This window comes from Dipodomys merriami, unplaced genomic scaffold (assembly GCF_024711535.1).
Source record: "Dipodomys merriami isolate MVZ:Mamm:240054 unplaced genomic scaffold, mDipMer1.0.p SCAF_2, whole genome shotgun sequence".
NCBI lineage: Eukaryota > Metazoa > Chordata > Mammalia > Rodentia > Heteromyidae > Dipodomys > Dipodomys merriami.
The window spans coordinates 71,054,136-71,076,399 of record NW_027203381.1 but is presented as its reverse complement, the minus strand read 5'-3'; the positions used below and the strand labels follow the sequence as shown (position 1 = coordinate 71,076,399).

General features: G+C 39.7%; 1 protein-coding gene across 16 annotated transcripts in view; it reads left to right on the top strand.

Annotated features, from left to right (window-relative positions):
* The window catches only part of Kalrn (kalirin RhoGEF kinase), a 611,632-nt gene that overhangs the window by 338,629 nt on the left and 250,739 nt on the right, over window positions 1-22,264 (top strand). For 13 of the 16 annotated variants that reach the window (XM_070030024.1, XM_070030022.1, XM_070030020.1 and 10 more), the window contains exons 11-13: window positions 3,739-3,930; window positions 10,875-11,083; window positions 14,350-14,524. In XM_070030024.1, the coding sequence (XP_069886125.1) occupies window positions 3,739-3,930; window positions 10,875-11,083; window positions 14,350-14,524 (576 nt within the window). The remainder of the gene's footprint in view (window positions 1-3,738; window positions 3,931-10,874; window positions 11,084-14,349; window positions 14,525-22,264) is intronic. The other 3 variants (XM_070030027.1, XM_070030026.1, XM_070030034.1) reach the window with 1 other exon arrangement.

Here is a 22,264-nt window from a genome sequence, read left to right as displayed (position 1 = left end):
TTCTCTTCCTTTTCTGATAAGATTTGTCACTGTTGTTTTTTATGTTCTATGTGATTTTTTTTGTTTGTTTTGTATGTTCTTCCCCCATGGTATAACACCTGTTTTCACTGTATTTGATTCCAATGCCCTGCATCTTGTATATACATTTTTCTACTTTGAGGAGGGGAAGGGAAATAAAAAAGTGCTGAAACAAGGATACAGGTTGACCCATTGTAACAATGAGATATACAAGAGACTGTGTTCAAAACGAACTTCACAACTTGGTGGGTGGGGAGGGGTTGGGGAGGTAGGGAGGAAAGGGATAATAGGGGAAAAATAAAGAAGGAGGTAACAATGCTTGAGAGGAAATGTACTCATTACTCATGTAACTGAAACCCCTCTGTATAGTATCTTTCATCTATCTATCTATCTATCTATCTATATACATATATATATATATTAAATGGGCAGAGTTTACAATACTTTGGAGATTTTCCACAGATATTTCTTTTGTTAAATTCTATTTTATTATAGTCAGAACAAGTATTTTGACTTGCATCACTTTAAATTTGGGCCTGTTCTGGCCCAGAATACGGTTTATCTTGATAAGCATACTGTGTGCCATGGAGAAAATGGGTATTCTGCAGTTGCTGGATGGAGTTTTCTATAAATGTCATTTAAGTAGAGCTGGTTGAGTGTACTTAAGTCTGCATCCTTACTAATTTCCTATCCACTGTCTCTATTAATTATTGAAAGGGGGCATTAAAATTTCCATCTGTAATTGTGTATTTGTTACTTTCTCCCTCCAAGGTTACTCAGTTTTTGCTTCATATACCTTGAAACGTTGCTGTTAGTCACAAAAAATGTTTAAGATTATTATGATCTGAAAAATTAATTCCTTGTTTATTATGAAATGATCTTCTTCCATAATAATATTATTTGTTCCCAAATCTACTATGTTTTACATATTTCTTTTGATGAATGTTATGCTATGTCTTTTTCTATCCTTGTCCTTTACACTTGCTTCTTTCCTTATATTTAAAGAACATTTTCATAGACATGTGTATTTGGGATTTCATTTTTTATCCAATCTGACGGCCTTTGCTTTCTATTTTAGAATTTATAGTTCATATTATCCATTTATATTGTCTAGGTTTTGATATTTTTTCTACTTATTTCATCTGGGATTTTTGTTGATGCTTCTCCATTTTTCCAGCTAATTGAATTTTTGTGATTCCATTTAATCTCAGCCATAACTCTGTTATTTGAATGGTTGTTTTAGATTTTATGGTATGTTAATTTGTCATAGTAATATGTAGTGGATACTACTTTACATGTAATATAAGAATCTTATAACATTATACTTCTATTTTTATCTTTCAGAACTTTGTGATTATTGCTGACATATTTATATATGTGCTACAACCATAATCCTACATTGTTACTTTTTGTTTAAAACTTTATTATCTTTAAAGAGATTAAAGAAAAAAAGACATGTATTTATCATTGTAGTACTTTTCATCACTAGTGCTTTTCATTCCTGTACGTTCATCCCAATTTCTATATGGTATTGTTTTCTTTCTTCCTGTAGAACTTCCTTTAATATTTTGTTCATGCAAGTCTACTAGTGAAGTTTTTTTCTTCCAGTTTTTTATACCTGAAAAAGACTTTGTTTAACATTTGTTTTTGGAAGGTATTTGTGCTTTGCCTAGCTTTTTTTTTTCAGAGATTTTTTTTCTTCCATCTTCCAAGATGTTGTTCCATTGATTTTGCTTGTCCTAGATTTAATAAAGAATCTGCTGCAGGGTGGGAATGTGGCTTAGTAGTAGAGTGCTTGCCTAGCATGCATGAAGCCATGGGTTCAATTCCTCAGTACCACATAAACAGAATGTCAGAAGTGGCGCTGTGGCTCAAGTGGTAGAGTGCTAGCCTTGAATACATAGAGGCTCAGTGACAGAGCTCAGGCCCTGAGTTTAGAGGGCCAGCAAAAAAAAAAAAAAAAGTCTGCTGCCCTCAAAGCCTCTGACCAATATAAAACATATCTTTTCCTCTGGCTGTTTTTAAGGATTTCCTTTTCTTTTTCTCTTCGCTTGATCTGATTTGTTGGTGCCTTATAATTTGACCTTACTTTTCTGAAGATAAATCCTCAGTCTGCCTTGCTCTTCACATAACATTGTCCATGTGTATTGTGTTGTGTGTGTGTATGTGTGTATGTGTGTATGGCATTCTTTTTATAAGAACACTAGTCCCATTGGACCAGAAGTTTACTCTCTTCCAGCATGTCTTTAATTTAATGCAACTAATTACATCTGAAATGATCCTATTTCCCACTAAGCCCACATACTGAGACTTTAATGCAAATTTGGCGAGGAGACACATAATTTATTCAATAATACCCAGGTCTTCCATTAGTTAAAAAGTAAATTCTATAGTGATTGCTATAAGCCTATTTAGGTTCTCCATTTATTTTGTGTTTGATACCCATGGCTTCTACTTCTAGATACACTTGGCCAGGTGTTTTTGTTAATCACCAGTTTGCCACCACAAGGCAGAGTGCTGAATTGAGAGCTATGGAGAAATACATATATGTACCTGAATCACCAGTTCTATGTCAGTATGTGTTGGAAAATTTTATTTTGTTGGTATTGGCACTTGAGATCACAGCTTTGTGCTTGCTTAGCTGTTGCTCTATCACTTGAGCCATGCCTCCAGTCCCATTTTCTTTGATTTTTGGAGATGAAATCTCATGGACTTTACTGCTTAGGTTGGCTTTGATTTTCAGGATCTCTGCCTCTGAGTAGCTAGGATTACAGGTATCAGAATAGATTTCCTTCTTTTCTTATTTCTTTTTTTCCTCCCTCCCTCCATCCCTCCCTCCCTCCTTCCTTCCTTCCTTCCTTCCTTCCTTCCTTCCTTCCTTCCTTCCTTCCTTCGCCTGCTGATGAAAAATTGTATCCATAACATACAATGTAATAACTACTGTAAAGACAGTCTGAAAAATCCTAATTGCAAGTTGATTGGGTTTTTAATGCTATGGGGAAGTACCATGTTGTGTGCCAACAGGTAGTTGGAAGAGCATGTATGACTGTATATGCACACATGCAGTGGAGTGAAGTGGCTTATGGCAAACAAAATGATCACACTCCCATCCCACCCCCCCCCCTACCTTCCTGCAGATAACCAGCCTTCAAGGGGGACAGGGCAAGGCCTGCATTCCTCCCGCCCTAGCTGTGGCCTGCTTCCTTCTCTTGGAAAGAGATAGCTGTTTTAAAAAATAAACATCTAAAATTACTGGCAATTTGGGGAAAGGCAAAGCAAGCCTCCCTGTTAGTGCTGTTTTGTGGAGTTCTCACATAGAAACACATACCATCTTTGTGGATGTGCTATTTAGAACTCTAGCAAGTGTCACAGGAGATGGGAGGACAAGGATGGGACTTCCTGAGGATGGAGAGGGGTGTGGAGGTTTTTGCAGGTTGCTCTGTTTCCTTCCAGGGATGTTGCACCTCTGAGGAATCCCAGAAACAGGGGAGGTGTCTAGCTGGTGCCCGCTGTGTGGAGCAGCCCGGCTGCTTCCCTGCTGAGAGGCGGTGTGCCAGCTTCACGCACAGCACAAGCGTTGGTGCCAGTTCAGGAAGCTGTTGGCTGAGTGCCTCCCCCCTCCGCTCCTGCTCCTTTGGGATCCCAGGGGTGGGCTGAGAGAAGGCGAGAAGCTCCGTTCCTGACTACAAGTTGACTTTGTCTCACTGTTGTTGCTGGCAGAATACATACACCAATGCAGACAAGCTTCTAGAAGCAGCGGAGCAGTTGGCTCAGACCGGGGAATGTGACCCAGAGGAGATCTACAAGGCAGCTCGACACCTGGAGGTGCGCATCCAAGACTTCGTGCGCAGGGTAGAGCAACGGAAGCTTCTCCTGGACATGTCTGTCTCCTTCCACACACATACCAAAGAGGTAAGGGCGTGGAGGCCATTCAACCTTGGCGGGCTGCTCGTAGACTGGATAGAAGTCTGATCAGAGTCCTGGGTGGTCTGAAGGGTCGTGGGCAGCCTCTAAAGGTGGGTGATAGTAATAAGAAAAGTCTAGGCTTTCCACCACTACACCGTTTTTTCCTGCATTGGTGCTTGCTCTAAGAAATAAGTGCTGAAGACCTTTGACCAGATGCCCCCTTGAGAGGAATAGGAAGCAAACCTGTGGCTACTTTTCATATCTGATTAACGAGGGATACTCTGAAATTTAGTAAATGTCCAGAAAGGAGGCCCATTTAGCATCTCCTGCATAGCACCCTTGGCAAAGGAACTCATTTGTTATGTGCATGCCTAGGAATTCATTTTGATAGAGTATTAATTAAGGGGTTGATTGCTGCTCAGGAAAAAAAAAGGTTAACCTACTTAATTAAGTTGATTTTTTTATATTGGAAATGCATTAAGAATCCTAGCTGTTACTATTTGCCAGGCTTTTTCTAACACTTTTCGGGAATAAGATGTGAATCATTGCAGCGCCTATCAGAGGAAAACATGAAAAGATACAGTTTTCTAAACTGGAGTTTCCCAGGCAGATGAAGGCCTGATGAGCTCCCTGAGGCTGGCTCTGCTTCTTCTCCATGGGACCTACAGCAACTCACTGATAAGTGTCTGCAAAGCTAGGGGATTAGCTCTAATCCAGGGTTTCCTGCCTAGTTGTCTGCTTGTGGGCTTGTGACCCACTTGATTCTTAATGATAATCTCAGAAACCAAAGGCATGTAGATTCCCTTTTAATTATGAGTTGGGGGATGTGGGAACGGAGCATGAATGAACAGGAGCCATGCCTCCAGTAAGGGCTGTGGGAATGTTAGCTGCATGAGGTCAATGGACAAAGTCCATGTCTGGAAGTGCCACTTCCAAAGGTGACTTTGGCTGGGCGCTGGTGGCTCATGCCTGTAATCCTGGCTACTCAGGAGGCTGAGATCTGAGGATCTAGGTTCAAAGCCAGCCCGGGGAAGGAAAGACTGTGAGACTCCTATCTCCAATAAACCACCAGAAAACCGGAAGTGGCACTGTAGCTCAAGTGGTAGAGCTCTCGCCTTGAGCTGAAGAGCTGAGGGACAGCGCTTAGGCCCAGAGTTCAAGCCCCATGACCGACAAAAAAAAAACAAACAAAGGTGACTTTGCCTTCCAGGAATCCTCTCTAGATACAGCTCTAACTTTTGGACATGGGGCATATATACATATATATGTGTGTATATATGCTTGTATTTATACATATATATGCTTGTATATATGTATATATATATGCATATATATGCTTGTATATATGTATATATGCTTGCATATATATACTTGTGTATATATACTTGCATATATATTGTTTGTGTGTATATATTTTATTATATATAAATATATATATGAAAAAAATAAATATATATGCTTGTGCAAGTCACTTCTGTTCTCAGATTTATAAAATGATGCACTTAGATTTGGTGCCCCAAGGCCTTTATAGTTCCAATGTAATCCCAAGATTCCTTTCTTTTTCATTTCCCTTTTTTCTTATTTGGTATTGATGATGATGATGATGATGATATGAAAATAGTGGTAATAATAATGAAAAGGAGGAGGAAAAAAAGGAGAAGAAGAGGAAGAGGAAGAAGATACCCTGAAGTAGCAAGGATGGTTTCCTTAGTCTAAGATTTGGCTCATTATTAAATGCTCAGTATATATTAGATGTGTTTGAATAACTGCTTCTTGTCAGATACATCATCTCATGATCGTCATGATAACAGTGATGCAGATTTTATTCAGCCTATCAAATAATGAGTATTCAGGAGATAACTTCTCCAGAGTTCAACTGAGGTTTCATATGCTTTCTTAAATACAGAGCACCCCTAATTAAAAAACCCAAAGTCCAAATGATATTTTAGAGGATTTAGGGATTTCAAAGCATTTTGGAATTCAGATCTTTGGCTCAACCTGTACAAACTGCTTTCTTAACTGCTACCCATAGTCTGTTTCTTCTGTGTCTCCTTATCTCTGCCCTTTCTTCCTCGACTCTTCTGTTTCCTCTTCACAGGGACTTGATGGGGAGGTAGATTTTAGCTGAAAAATATCAGTATTGCCAGGGTTATGAAACAATCAGACATTAGCAGTCTTTCCTAAAAAGGGGATGAGAAGAAGAAAAAAGTCAAAGAATAGCCCCTATCTTTTCATCCACCCAAGCTCTTTGACTTTAAATCTGTGGACAATGAATTCCAAGAGGAGCTTTCTTCAGAACCTGCATAGAAGCATTATTAGGTGGACAGAAGTGAGCAGCCTTCAGGGTTCCAGTGAAAGGATTCCTGTGGTTTGATTTTACATTTTTTTTTTGCCAGTCATGGGGCCTGAACTCTGGGCCTGGGCGCTGTCCCTCAGCATTCCAGCTCAAGGCTAGTGCTCTGCCACTTGAGCCACAGGGCCACTTCTGGCTTTTTCTGCTTATGTGGTACTGAGGAATTGAACCCAGGGCCTCATGAATGCAAGGCAAGCACTCTACCACTGAGCCACTTTCCCAGCCCTCCATCTCTTATTTTAATAGCTCTCAAGGTGTGCCACCTCACAAACCTAGCTAAGTGAGAGTGCTCTTTGATTTTGAATCTATTAACCTATCGTACCTTCTTCTTGACTCTATAGGCAAACTTCTGGCTTTTTATTTAAGACCAGATTAGCTGTCAAGTTTACTAGTCTATAAATCTATTCAGGAATTCTAAGTTGCCAGTTGTTTTCCATTTACTGTGAATTAGAGTGGATGGGAAAAAAATCTGCTCAGCTTTGCTAAAGTGGCCTTGAGTATTGCTGGTAAGTATGGTTATAGATCCTTCCTGCTTCATTACAGCTTGTTCTTTCCTTCTTTACTTCATTCCTGCCTGCAATAATCTGCCGAGTTTCTCTGCCGAGTTTCTGCCTTAGTGCCAATGTATAATAAAATGTCATCATAGGATATGATTTTTATGCAATGAAAGCTCCCTTCATGGGAGATTTCTGAGTGGGAACCGAATGTTCGTCTTCATAAATGATTCAATTACACTTCCTATGAATTTCAAGGCTGAATTTTACTTTTGCCCACTGCCCACATCAAAAGGTTTACTATAATTAAGATCAGAGGGGAACTGCAAGATATGGAAATAACTGTCAGTCTTAGTTTTTTTCTGCAGATTAAGGGGTGTCCCTTAATCCTATCAGCCTTGCTTTGTGATTCTTTTCAACCTTAGAAGTCTGATGATTAACACTATCCAATCATTTCACCATTGTTTTCATCATAATCTTGAATAACTAGATACTATCTGAAGTTCCACATATGGTGATTTGTTAAACAAATCAGAGGACATCTTTATGGTGAAATACTACACAGTCATTATAAATCACACAGCCAAAGATCATTACTGTAATACTATGAGGAAGGGCTTGTGCCTTAGTACAAAAATCCATCTAGCATGACCACAATTTTGATCACATATGTAAAGACTAGAAACAAATAAATATCTTATAGATGCTTATTTTTAAAATATTTTTCCTATTTTACAAGTTTTCCTTAGTGATATTTTCAACTTACAGTCAGGAACAATCCTAATAAATGTTGTTTTACAAATACAAAACTCATTTTTAGGGACTATGGTTATAACCCAGGGCTTTCCACATACTAGGAGAGCCTCTACCATTGAATTATATCTCCAGCCTCTCAAAATCATAACTTTTTAAAAACTATGTAGAAAAACTAATTACTAAAGGAAGGTGATAAGCATTGCTTGGGACTTTTTTAATGCATCTAGAACCTCTGCTATTAGCAGAGATTGTGCTAAACTTTGAATATCTTCTTTTTCCCTGGGGCCAAGAGGGCAGCTGGCAGTTTGCCCTGATCTCACTGGAGATCCAGAGAAGATGTAGGGAGAAGCACTGACCCAAGACCTCATTGTCTTTGCATGTGTAGCACATGTCATCTACTGTACAGAGATGATCTAAACAGAATTCTTTTTCCTTGCAAGGTTTCCATGGAAATGCTGCAGTTCCTGTGCTTTCAAAACATCCATTTTTAGGTATTTTTGTAGTAAGAATGTGAGAGTCAAATTGAGGAATGTGGCCAGAGTAACCATCATTGGCTCTTAATTAGTCATCTTCATTAAATACTCACTTTTGTTTGTTTGTCACCTCGTGAAATCATTCTGCCACACCATTTTCTGCACCACCAACACTCATGTGTGTCCATGTTCCTCATTCCCTTTCTCTTAACAGTCTTCAAAGGGGATGATGGCCTCAAAAGCAAAACAGCTTTATTCCTTGTTTCAGTTGCAAATTGTCATGGTATTTATTTAGGAACTAAAAGCTAGTAGTTAATGCCAAAGAAAAACAGTCTCTTCAAAATGAGTGAAGGATAGGTTTACCTATGGAAATAAGTGATCTTTTTTGCATCCCTCAAGGTCAGTAGATTGTACCAGCCCAGTGGCTGCCAGTGTGCAAATGGAGCAACATTCCATCAGCAGGAGAAAAGCGATGAAGTAAAATTACCTTCCTGAGCCACTAACCCATAAATCTGCTTGTTTCTACAAACTCCTCCTAGTGTTTCTCTTCTGCTTTCTTGGTTGACTTTTTTGTTGGTTGTGGGCTGAACTTGGCCTGGGAGCTATCCCTCAGCTCTTTAGCTCAAGACTAGCACCCTACCTCTTGAGCCACAGTGCCACCTCTAGCTTTTTTCGGCTTATGTGGTGCTAAGGAATTGAACCCAGGGCCTCATGCATGCGAGGCAAGCGCTCTACCACTGAGCCACCTTCCCAGCCCTTGGCTGACATTTTCTCAGGCTGTTCCACTATGCAGGCAGATTAGGGGGTATGGGCTGGCCCTTCCTGGTTATATCTCAAGAGATAACTTTCTGTAGGTCACTGAAAAGCTCCCTTAACTACCCCACCAGGGTTCTAGAAAATTTCAAATTATCCCTGTTTTTTTGAGGTATAGGTATTTGGGGGTCACAAATACTTGTATTCTAAGGAGAAAGAATACACAAAACATGAACCAGGTAGTCATGGCCAACTAGGGAACAGGACCTTGCAAGTAAAAGCCCTAATATAGGGGCTGGAAAGGTGGCTCAGTGGTAGAGTGCTTGCCTTGCATGCCTGAGGCCCTGGGTTCGATTCCTCAGCACCACATAAGCAAAAAGAAAAAAAGCCAGAAGTGGCGCTGTTGCTCAAGTGGTAGAGCACTAGCCTTGAGCTGAAGAGCTGAGGGACAGCACCCAGGCCCTGAGTTCAGGCCCCATGACTGGACCCCCCCGCCCCCAAAAAAGCCCTAATATAAGTCCATTTAATCCAGAAGAAAAGGTTCAGAAATGGCTGGAATATGGGGTTCTATCTGAGGACCAGCAGGTGGATGCTACCGTGTTTATCCCAGCTAATCAGAAGGTAAAGAAGATTTCTCAAAAGGAGAGAAACAAAAATGGAGGACAGTAAGGAAAAAAACTCACATACTGTCACTGCAGCTGTAATTTACTTAATTCTGATGGTCATTGGCTTGTAGAAGCTTAAAGTGAGGATCATTCTGGCTGTATCTCATTGGCTGCCTGAGAATAAATAAATTAGTAATAATTTATTTTTCTTCAATATTTAATTATTTCAAAGAAATTCAGGCATGCTTGCCATGAGTAAGTCAAATGAACACATGTTTAGGACATTCAGATAGTAGGAAAAGTATAGTTTAAGGAATAGAATACTGACCCTTACCCATGATTTAACAAAATTGTTTTATGGTACAGTGTTAAGTTCCAAGGATGCATACACAAATTTTTAAGCTTGCTGTTGACGTCTACTATCACCAGAAAGTGGCTATGTGTTTCCTAGAATTCCAAGAAGCTCTTTGCCCAAGTATTCTAGATTTTATATAGTACCTTAAATTGGTATTATCATGGTCAATGAACTGGTGCCATACCATCTGGATTTTGGATCCCTAGCTGTCAAAGCTGTATGTGTAATTTGGTTTTGTTTTTTTATTTTTTACACCTTCTGATTTATCAATTTTATCATTCTACTGGCTTTTTTCCTGGAAGAGCTTTTGCGTTTATTCTTCCTGACAGCCATATTCATCTTCCTCTCCATCTTATATGAAAATGCTCCATAGTAATGTTCATAATTAGTTTCCTGTTGGAGAACACGGAGACCTATTTTTACAGTGCAGAAGAGCTATCAATAAATCAGTGATTCCATTTAATCTTTCATAATTTCCAGTGTTCATTCTATTCAAAACACTAGACTTTGCTTTTTTTAATACCTTTTGAACATTAATACCATCCTAGTTATAGTTTATATCTCAACTATGGTAGAATATTTTATACCTTTATTGACATTAAAATAAGTTACATCTTTAGCATTCAGTGTTCCAAGCAACCTAGTAATCCTGCAAAGAACAAAATAGCTTTGATTATTCCTAATTGATTTTCATTTGGCTCTTGTTGAACATCACAATATTATTTTGCATATTTGCAATATTATGATAAATTTCTAAGAATCAGTGTCTAGCCTCCAGGAAGAAGTGGTCAGAGCCCTTCCTTTCCTCCTTTCTGAAAGAGAGAACAATATCAGTCCATTCCAGGCTCCTCTTATTTCTAATTTCTCACAGGTAAGGGATCTCTTTGCTGTAAGTGACCTGTACGCCTCTCTGAATCACAAGATGGTTCCTGTTCTTAGAGAATGTCAACATTAATGAAATAATTCAGCAAAGATGAATACTGAGTATCAATATAGAAACAAAAACTGAGCTAGTATGTGCACAGATACCTGTAGGTGTGCTGATGCACAAACAGGCCAAGGGTGGGTGGGCTGACTGTAGTCCAGCTTTCTTGTCTTTTTTCCTAGCTTTGGCCTCTCATACCTCCCACCTGAGTAGAGACTTTGCTCTCTCTCCCACAGTTGTGGACATGGATGGAAGACCTACAAAAGGAGATGCTGGAGGATGTCTGTGCAGACTCTGTGGATGCGGTCCAGGAACTGATCAAGCAGTTCCAGCAACAGCAAACCGCCACCCTCGATGCCACACTCAATGTCATCAAGGAAGGAGAAGACCTTATTCAGCAGCTCAGGTCAGCGCCTCCCTCCCTGGGGGAGCCCAGCGAGGCCAGGTCAGCATGGGCAGTGCTTTCCTCGGGCTAGATATGAGATAAGTCCTGTCCTGTCTTGACAGCCACAGCCCACTTTGTGGTCTTGTGTGAGCTTCCATTTCTTCATCTGTCAGACATACAAATGCCTGCACCACACCCACCTTGAGTTTGGCCAGAAACAGTCCAGGGAAAAGCTCTAATCTTTCAGCACATTAGTTATTACTCAAGGTGATGTTCAGCAATGAATAAGGAACCAAAAACACAAATTAATAACAAAAATACAAAAATAACAAAATTTAACAACAGAAAAAATGAAATGATGTCTTCATTAAGAATGATGACATATTTGGCCATGTGGACAAATACCTTTATCTGGCATCTGATCTTGGGCTAAACTCTGAATTCCAGTGCCCTACTAGGTCACTTTTGCTGCCTTTTGGGCTTTGGCCCCTTGCTGAATGGGTAAACTCCTGTGTCTCCATTACCCACTTACGGCCTATCCATCATTCCTTGTTGCCAAGAAAATAAAAATCCTGCCTTGTCAACCTAATCACACACAAATGAAAAGGAAAGTTCTGTCAAAAACTATTGATTTGTTCAGAATTACCCACACCATTGCTTCCTTTCTGTTGGCATCGATGTCTACTTCGTGCTCCTGTTAAGGGCATTGGCTCCTCAGATAAAGTGTCATACAGCCTTGGGCTAGGCCATCAGTAACCAGTCCCATGCCCAGGTGCTGTATAAATAGGATTTCATGGTGCTAATGATGCCTGCCTGAAGGGACTTGCTCTCATCCCCAAATCACCAAATGCTGGGACTTCTGCCAGCTGCAGACAGAAATAATCTCATCAACAACTCCCCCAGCCAATCCTGGGCCCTGAGGGAATACCTTTAGTTAAGGGAGGCTTTTCTTTTTCCTCATACCAGTTGTCCAATTAAATAAACAATGAGAAATTACCTTTAGGAGGCTTGGCATGTTTTTCTGTTGGAAATTAATAATTTTTATTCTAAACATACACGAGAGATGTTCTGAATTCTCCTCTTGCATACTAACAAGACAGCCTCCTTGCCTTTTGCCCCCCAGTTTATCTTCATGAGATATAATGCATGACAGTTGATTGCTTCTAAAGAAAATTTTAACTAGTGGGCAGTCACTTAACCTCTCTGGGTCTCAGCTACTTCATCTTTCCAATTAAGGGGTTCATTCTAGGAGCTCTGTCAGCTCTAGAAATTTGTGATGGTTTTGTGTTATTTCTTCAGATACTTTCATAAGCTTAGCTGGCTTTACTTTCTGTGAGGATGGACCTGTGGAACCATGTGTCTTTCCCACTGTCAACCTTGCACAGTGCTGAAGAGATTCAGGCCACTTGATAATGGTGAGGGCAACAATGCAAGGGGTGCCTGTTTCACAAGATTAAGTTCCAAATATTTTAGTGAGCTCCATAGGCTTGTGACCAACTGCCACCAGTGATACCTGTTCACTCACTGGCCTGTCCCTAGACTCCTGTGTCCAACATCAAAACCAGCCAAAGAAAAGGAAGTAAAGCTTAGTGGGCATTGACAAGATGATTTATACACATCATAAACAGATGTTCTCCAGGCCCTGTTGTTCTGAAACTCTTTCTTGGAGTCATCTCTAATTCCTATTGAGTGTGTTACTGACACAGGTACTATACAACATTGTAGAAACCATTCTCTTCCTTCTGGAAGTTGTATGAAGGAGAGAGACTTGAGGGGAGCAGTCTGTGATCAACCAGATAGAGTAGCAAAACTGTCAATAAATATATAATGGATAGTGTTGACAGTTGATAGTACTTACTCTTTCTTGTGCTGTTTTATTAGGATGTCTATGGGACAGTGAGGTAAGAACTGTGCCTAGTTTATGAAGAACAAGTACAGGGTGAGAACACTGAGCTGGAATGTCTCTGATGGAGAGCTTGAGGGAGAAAGTGCTGGAGAAAATGCCCTTATTCTATCTTTAGGATCAGATATCATCTGCTCAGATGCTGGTTCTTCTGAGACAAGCCTAGGCTAAAAAGACCTCTTTCAGAACACCTGCTAGGGACATTCAAAACTGATGTTTTCCCCCACAACTTATCCTCTGACTTCTTAAATTCCCTAAGAAACTAGGGTAATGAATGTACCCATTCATTTCAGATTTTCAGGCTTTAGCTTACTCAGGGCCCTATAAAATCTGTTTCATTAGTTCCATGGTTTTCCTGTGGTAGTTAGCTCTTTGGAGGTCTTCCCATGACCTCATTTCTCTGAGCAAGTCAGTCTCTTTATTTCTTGGTTAACTTTTGCAATATGTCACTTTCTCCTACAACTGTATAGACTGATAGAACAACAGTCTACCTGATTGTGTTCATTCATTTCCTTAAACCTCCAAATCAAAACACCTCTGCTCAGAAACCCAGTTGCTTGTTCCAACCTCTTGTCATCTTCCTTTTATCTTCTAGGTTGGGCCTGTGCCCTAGTCAGCACTGGACACTTCACTGTGTCTTTCAGGATTAATGATTATGTATACAACATGTTTCTGGTTACAGTTCACATGCATTATCTTATTTAACAATAAACTGAAGTGAGCACGGTAGGGATCATTAAGTCCACTTTGCAGATCTACAGCTATGCCTCTGGGAGTGAGGGAGTGTGACTTCCTTAGGTCACCAGCCAACAGATGTCAGAAAGGGGGCTAAGCTATGTTTGCAGACTTCAGCTCCCATGCTTTCCTAACTATAGCCTGAAACCTACGTAAGAACACCAGCCCATAAAGTTAGCATAGCCCTGGAAAAGTGGGTGAATAATTTGGGTAACTATGATGTCATCTTATTTTTAACAATCTTATGAAGTAAAAGCCAGGTCTTTGGTTTTAGTTTTTGTTTTTGTTTTTCATTTGCCTTTACTTTGTCTACTCTTATGTATGTGATAAATATGCATGTGCATGTATTAAAGCATACATCTTAAACTACACATATGTATGAAACCTATTTCTCTAATCTTTTATGCTTTGTAGAGCTCTTTCCCACACCCATAATTCTTCTGGGGATAGGAAAACAGCTATTTCTGGAAATAGAGTTGTAAACCCAAAAGAAGATGAAAGCATCTTTGATTCCTCTACTAAGCAGATGGTGTTGGCCTCACAGTAGGAGTTTGTTACCATTTCTGTTGATTGAATGACTCACCTGATGCACATCCACTTTGCTTAGATGAGGAGTCCCTCTCCTTCTCTGCCACTTTTAACATGGCTATACTTTTCCCTATCTTCTTCTCCTTGGGCTCTGCTACAGGGACTCGGCTGTGTCCAACAATAAGACACCACACAGTAGCTCCATCAGCCATATTGAGTCAGTTCTGCAGCAACTGGACGATGCCCAGGTGCAGATGGAGGAGTTGTTCCATGAACGGAAGATCAAGCTGGACATCTTCCTGCAACTTCGCATCTTTGAGCAGTATACCATTGAGGTAGGAGGGAAGGGAGAGGGAGAGGAGGCAGTGGGTAGCAGAGGGTGATAGGGAGAGAGAGATACAAAGGGCTACTTCCTGGCTGAGAGTACTGCTGCACCAACAGGATATCAGAGACGATTCCATCACAAGATACACTTTTAGAACTCAAGAAATCTCAGCCCTTTTCAGCCCCCTTGCCAAGCAGAAGCCCTCTGTTTTCCTTTCTGTAGATTACTTCATGAGAAGTTTATGTTGCTGTTCACTGGACTTTTGGTTAGTTCTTTGGTTGGTGAAAGACCATAAGCTTGATTGCTGGGTGCCTGAATAGAGGTGTTGAGTTCCATAGCTTCATGAGTGAGTGGGTGTTAAAATTATACAGCCTCCTCAACTGAGCACGTAGATAAGCCATTAGATGAAGTCACATGGCAGCCAAGAGTTTAGGAGCTACAGGAAGAAACTTGTCTCCTTACTTCCACCTCTGCCTGTTAATAAAAGAAGTCTGGGTAGAGGTAGTTTGTTCATTACTTTTGAAAGGTCAGAATCATGTATTCTGTCATATTTATGCAACATTTTTGGTACAAATTAATAATGCATTCCCTATGTAATAACAACTTTTTATTATTTTCTGTTCTGCAGTAATAATGAAAGTGAGGCCAATAGAGTTCCTGGGATATGAAATGTATCCTACACATATTTCCTTTTCAGAAGTGGTAAGCTTCTGAAAAGGCTTTTTCTTCTCTTTGTTCCTAACTGGTAGGAAAAAAATCTCCATCTATCATTTCTTTGTTATTTTTTATTTTTATTTTTATGGAGCTGGGGATTGAACTCAGGACCCCATATAGGGAAACAGTCTACCACTAAGTTATACTTCTTGCCCAACCTAACGTTTCTTTTCAACTTGATTTTGTATTCTAAATATCTCTTCATAGCTGGGACTTTTGAGTTTATGGGGCCAATCTTGTGAAATGTATTTGTAGAAACTTCCATGGAGCTAGTTGGGAAGTAAAATAATTTTTTTATTGTGAAAATACCGTACAGAGGGGTTACAATTACATGGGCAAGATAACAAGTCCATTTCTTATCAAACATTGTTGCCTCCTCCTTTGTTTCTCCTTCCCATCCCTTCCCATCCCCTCTCCACTCCCCCCCTACTCATTCCTCCCCCCACCACCAAAGTTGTAAAGACTCTACATAGAGCTCCCCTATGACCTAGCAATTCCACTTTTGGGCATGTACCCAAATGATCACAAACAAGACCACACTAAAGCTACTTGCACAACTATATTTATTGCAGCATTATTTACCATAGCTAAGATATGGAACCAACCCAGATGCCCCCAGTAGATGAATGGATCAAGAAAATGTGGTATATATACACAATGGAATTCTATGCCTCCATCAGAAAGAATGACATTGCCCCATTTGTTAGGAAATAGAAAGATTTGGAAAAAATTCTATTAAGTAAAATAAGCCAGGCCCAAAGAAACATAGGTCCCATGGTTTCCCTTATTTGCAATAACCAGTGTATATCTGAATCAAGCAGAAAAGGTCAGATAAGTTGACGTTAGGAAAATGAACCCCAAGATAAGTATTCAAATGTTTTTTTTTTCGTGCAATTGTTTCTAACATATTTATAAGATGATTTCTTTGTTGCTTTGTATGTCCCTCTCCACAGTATAACCTCTGCTTTCACTGTATTTAATGTTGGTATAATTTGTGGAGGGGAAGGGAAAAAAACAAATGATTTAAATAAGGATACAGGTGGACCCATTGCAACAATGAGATGTACAAGTCGTTATGTTGAAAAACGAACTTTACAAGATAATTTTTTTTAGATGTTAGAAACTAATATCTCAAATATAATCAACTCGAAGGACTGCTGCCAACAGCTGTCTTTTGCTTCAGTCCTTGGACTTTTTATGTTCAGAATCTAAAATTTAAAAGAAAAGCTGTGTTGAAGGTACTCTGGTACGTGTTTTCTCTTTTTGTGAATACACCTCTACACCTGCCTTCCTGGAAGCCCTAGTAAGTTTTTTATTAAAGATTTCATGGTCTTAAGGTCAGCAGGTTAAGGGTGTGGCTTAGTAGCAGTTGCCTAGCAAGAGTAAGGCCCTTTCAATTTCCAGGAAAAGGAAAGAGATGAGAGGGAAAAGAAGGGGAAAAAGACAAGAGAAAAAAGAAAGCCTATGTTCTGAAATATGGTTTCTGAGTTTCTGGAAGAAATGAAAAGGAAATCTATAGACCTGTATCTTAATTGTCCTTCTTACTTCTTTGGTAACTATGTATACTTGTCATTTATGTTGAATCTACACTCAACAGGATTTCAGGAGGCCAGTGGCATTAAAGCATTCTTTTAAGAAAATATAATTAGGATGTCATGTAATATATGTGGTGAACTTCATAAAGATGGGAGAATAATAATAATTAGACAAAGGATAAGGCATTATTCCTAGTAATTGAGAGTGAGACTCACAAAAATTAAGAGGTTACTTTTTTGGGGGGGGGGAGTCTGGTCTTGGGGCCTAAACTCTGGGCCTGGGCGCTGTCCCTCAGCTCCTCAGCTTAAGGCTAGCGCTCTACCACTTGAACCACAGCGCCACTTCCGGCTTTTTTTCTTTTTGCTTATGTGGTGCTGAGGAATCAAACCCAGGGCCTCAGGCATGCAAGGCAAGCGCTCTACCACTGAGCCACCTTCCCAGACCCAAGAGGTTACATTTTATTACCACAGTATAATCCTTCCTCAGCTCAGTGTCACCAGCTGGGAATAAATGCCAGGGTTGGTGACTTTGCTGTTGTATTAATTTCCTGTCATTCCAGGTCCACAATAAAAAAAAATACTTAAGAGAAAGGAAACGGTCTGAAGGTTGGATGTTTAAGGCTTATTTGATTAGATGACAGTGGTTTGGAGGTCAGAGCTGGTGGTTTAGTTTAACTTCATTCAACATGAACTACCCTGCCATCAGATGAGGGCATCACTAGGGTGTATTTATTTTGCCTGCAGTGATTCTGGGAAATTCAGTTTCACTGCTGAAAAATAATCCAGAGCCTATGAAGAAAATACCATTTTTAAAGAAATATGAATGTAAATCAAATACTTTAAAATTAGATCCCATATAAATGTTGCAATAGAAGAGGTGATATTTAAGTTGTAGGACTTACACTCTTCAGCCTTTCTATATTTAAAAATTCCCCATTTTTCCCCAAAGACTGGACAGCTTGAAAAACTTGGTATGCAGCTAGATGCCAGAGGCGAACACCTATAATCCTAGCTACTCAGGAAGCTGGTATCTGAGGATCAAGGTTCGAAGCCAGCCCAAGCAGAAAATTCTGTGAGATTCTTAGCTATAATTAACCACCAAAAAGCCAGAAGTAGAGATGCGGCTCAAGTGTTACAGTTCAAGCCTTGAGCACAAAAGCTCAGAGATAGTATCCAAAACCTGAGTTCAACCCTCAGGACTAGCACAAAATAAAAAATAAACCAACAAAAAAGTTGGCATGCATGAATAAATATAGGAATGTAGTGGGAGAGCTTTCTAACATGAGGGAGATAAAAGCAGTGATTTGGTTTTGTATCCTCTAGTAAAGATGATGGCATCCAAGTTTCAAAGGGGTTTCATCCCGATATTGTAGGAGGTCAAAAGCTAAGAGAAAATGCTGCATCTAAGCTTAGAAATGGAAATCCTGCCAGATCTATGGGAAAATTCTGCTTCAAGTCAGATTGTCAGAAGTTATTTTTAAGGAAGATGAGATTATTTCAAATACCAGCTATGCTTCAGTGTGGGGATGAAGAGCAAAGAGAAGCTTCTGAGTTTGAAACTGCTGAGGGTGGTTTCTGTAATAAGAGCAGTGTCAGAGCTGATATAAGCCAGGCCAGTATCTAGACTTGCAGAACCTACAGTTATGGTCCCGTTCCTAAAGAAAGGCATTTGATAGATGGACATACTTCAAATTCCCAGAGACTACTGACAACCAGTGTAGGCCTGTCACCCTGACATCTGGGGAATCTCAGTATGACTTCTCAATCACATAACTGAGGTCAAGATGAGCCAAATAAGGGATCCTACTTAGGAGCCCCTACAACAAATTAATCAACAAAGTTATAACTGTATTAAATATCAGTTTTAATCATAATAGTAGTGAAGAAAAGAACATGAAGTTGGCTGTCAAAATTATCCATTTAGCTGAGTGATCCAATTGGAAGAGCAATTAGGTAATTGACTATTGGGACTCATCAATTATAACGTTCTGCAATATGTTCTTGCATTATTTTGCCAAGAACTAAAAACAACTGGAGTGGATTTCTTGACTGCCAAGTTCCTTTGCTTTTCCAGCAGTGGCTTTTTTTTTAATATTTTTTTTAATATTATTTTTTTTAATATTATTTTATTTTATTTGAGAACATACTGTACAGAGGGGCTACAATTACATGGGCAGGATAATGTATACATTTCTTACCAAGCATTGCAGCCTCCTCCTTTGTTTACCCTTCACCTCCCTTCCCAGCCTCCCCCCTCCCCCCACCCAATTATACCCCCTTCCCCCCCCCACACCGACATTGTAAAGCTGTAAAACCCACCTTTTAAGTTGATTAATAAAAAAATAACACTTTATTGGACAAGAAGAGTAAATACTATGGTAGTTTAGATTATTCTAGTTCACAATGGTAACTTCTAGCACACAAACTCATTATAGGTGAAAAACTTGTGCAATGAGAATCTCTTCGGCTGTCCTCCCTGCCAACCAGTACATGTAGGCCAGTGGAGATAATTTAGCCTTCCCTTAGCTTAATAAAAAATGATAGTATAATATAGAAAGAGGTTTATTTTCTAGTCAGCAACTCATGTTTCAGTAACATCCCATTAAAATGGAATATACAGTACATATTCAGTATTGTTTAATATATATAATCACCATTTATTGACAAACAGTATTATACCATGATCAAACATACAGTATTTGCTGTGAAATTCCAGAAATTATGTAATCACTTAATCACAATCAAAAAAAAAAAAAAGAACCTCGGGGAAGGTAGGGAGGGAGGGGATGGTAGGGGGAAAACAATGGAGGGGGTAACAATGTTCAAGAGGAAGTGTACTCATTACCTCACTCATGTAACTGTAACCCTCTGTATAGTATCTTTACAATTAAAAAAAAAACATACAGTATTTGCACTAGGCTGCCTGGACTCAAACCTGTTTTACTAACCTTACTAATTGAGTAATCATACTTAAGCTTTTGGAATCTTAGTTTCCTTCATTTGAAAGATCAAAATGACATGTGCTAGTCCAAAGGGTTGTTGTGAGAATCTAAAGAATTAACACATACAACATTTTTTTTATCAAAGTTCCTGGCACTTAATGAACATTTAATACACTATGGTCAATATTGTTACTGTTGTTCACAATGCATTTTCATTTCATATGTATAAATTTACATGAATATGTAGTATATATTTGTTTCTAGACTTCAGGCAGCTAACCATTCCATGTCATTGTTGCCTTTGTTGTTCTGCTAGTCTGTTCTATTACTGAGTAATATTAGGAGATCCCTGAAATGAGGCATCTGTGGTGGAAATTCAAAGCTTTTGCTCTGACTGCGCATTGAACTTGCCCACCTGGAGAATAGGACATCTTCTACTGTAACTCTAGTTCCTCTGTTCACATACCAGAACCAGATTGCAGGTCAATCTCTGTTATGGCAAAAAGCCTCTGGGGAACTAGAGAATTCTAGGTCAGTTCACATTTTCTTCGTATTTGGGAATGTGACAGAATCAGGGAAGAGAAATTATCAAATTCTTTTTTTTTTTTTTTTTTTTTTTTTTGGTCAGTCATGGGGCTTGAACTCTGGGCTTGGGTGCTGCCCCTCAGCATTTCAGCTCAAAGCGAGCACTCTACCACTTGAGCCACAGTGCCACTTTGGGTTTTCTAGTGGTTTATTGGAGATAAGAGTCTCATGAACTTTCCTGCCCAGGCTGGCTTTGAACTGCGATCCTCAGATCTCAGCCTCCTGAATAGCTAGGATTACAGGTGTGAACCACCGGCACCCGGCTCAAATTCTTAATAAAAATAACCTATTAAGGAAGGCAGTATGTTGTCCTACAAGGACAAATTATGTCTGACATTTATAGAAGACCAAAAATGTACAATTAATTTATTGATCTGGTCTAAGAACATGTGATGTATTTATAAGGTTCAAATACAAGTTTTTTTTAGCGTTTCATTTGTTTGGTGTGTGTGCCCATGCCTGGGCAGTGTCCTTTAGCTTTTTTGCTCAAGGGTGGCACTCTGTCACTTAAGCCAACAGCTCCAATCCTTGCTTTTTACTGGTTAATTGGAGATAGGAACCTTGTAGACTTTTCTGCCCAGGCTGGCTTCAAACAAGGATCCTCAGAGCTCAGCCTCCTGAGTAGTCAAGAGTGACAGGGTTGAGCCACTGGTACCCCATTTTTGTTTTGTTTTTAAAGAAAACAGAGGATAAAACAGGCACTTTTCTGATGTGAGAATAATACAAAGAAGGGCATTCCCTCTAACTCAATCCTTGAACACTTATGGTCAGGAGCATTGGACTTGATGGTGAATGCTCAGCTCTGAAACTACAGGAAAAACTACCTGCTTTCAATTACTCCTAGAGTTGCTCTAATATTAAATGAAAGATAGTCAAATTCATAACCCATAATAAATGCACAGCTCAAAATAAAATGTAACCGGGTGCTGGTGACTAATACTGTAATCTTAGCTACTCAGGAAGCTGAGATCTGAAAATTGCAGTTAGAAGTAATTCCAGGCAGGAAAGTCTATGAGACTCTTCTTCCATAAACTAGCAAAAAAAAATTAAAGCCAGAAGTAGAGCTTTGGCTCAAGTAGTAAAGTGCTAGCCTTGAATAAAAAGAAGCTCAGGGACAGTGCCCAGGTCTTGAGTATAAGCCCCAGGACCAACACACACACATACACACACACAAAGCAGCCAAATAAAATGTCATCTTCAACCATATCATTATCTTCATCATGATCGTTATCAAGGACTAAAAACTTCCCTGGGGTGTGGGAGGGGGGGAAGATCAACACTGTGAGACTTCTGACTTTGCAGATGGTGATAGAGAGCTCAGTGATGACCACAGACCACAGGAAATAGGCAAAAAGGGGAAGGTGAGTTTGGATTCAGGCAGGTACAGAGTAAACAGCTTAGGAAGAGACACTAAAGTTGTCTTTACACATAAATACTGGGGAAGACCACAAATGGGAGGAACCAATGGAGAGAGCTTTCTGAGAATAGCACCCAATCAACTGTTAATCAACTCCTATCTATCAATCTTTTGATAACAAGAAACTAGATTTGATGACTCTCATCTGGTAGGAAAGTTTTGACCTTTTTTTTTCCCTGTGGTATTAGAGTTTGAATGCAGGGCTCCATGCCTGCCAGGTAAGCACTCTGCCACTTGAGTGATGTCTCTAGCTTTTTGGGTTTTTTTTGTTTCATTTTGTTTTTTGTTTTTGAGATAGAGTCTTCCTTTTTGCCTGAGGGATTTGTATTCTTTCTTCCCCGCTCCCCTCAAATCCTAAACTATGATCTTCCTTACGTTCTTGCTATAACCAGAACAGGCATGCGACACCAGCCACCATGCACAGCCACCTTTTTTCAGTTGAGATGGGATCTCATTAACCTTTTGCTGGCCTTCAGCTATGATCCTCTTGATCTCAGCTTCCTGAGTGACTAGGATTACAGCAGTAAGCTATCATACTCAGCTTGGTTCTGTTTTTG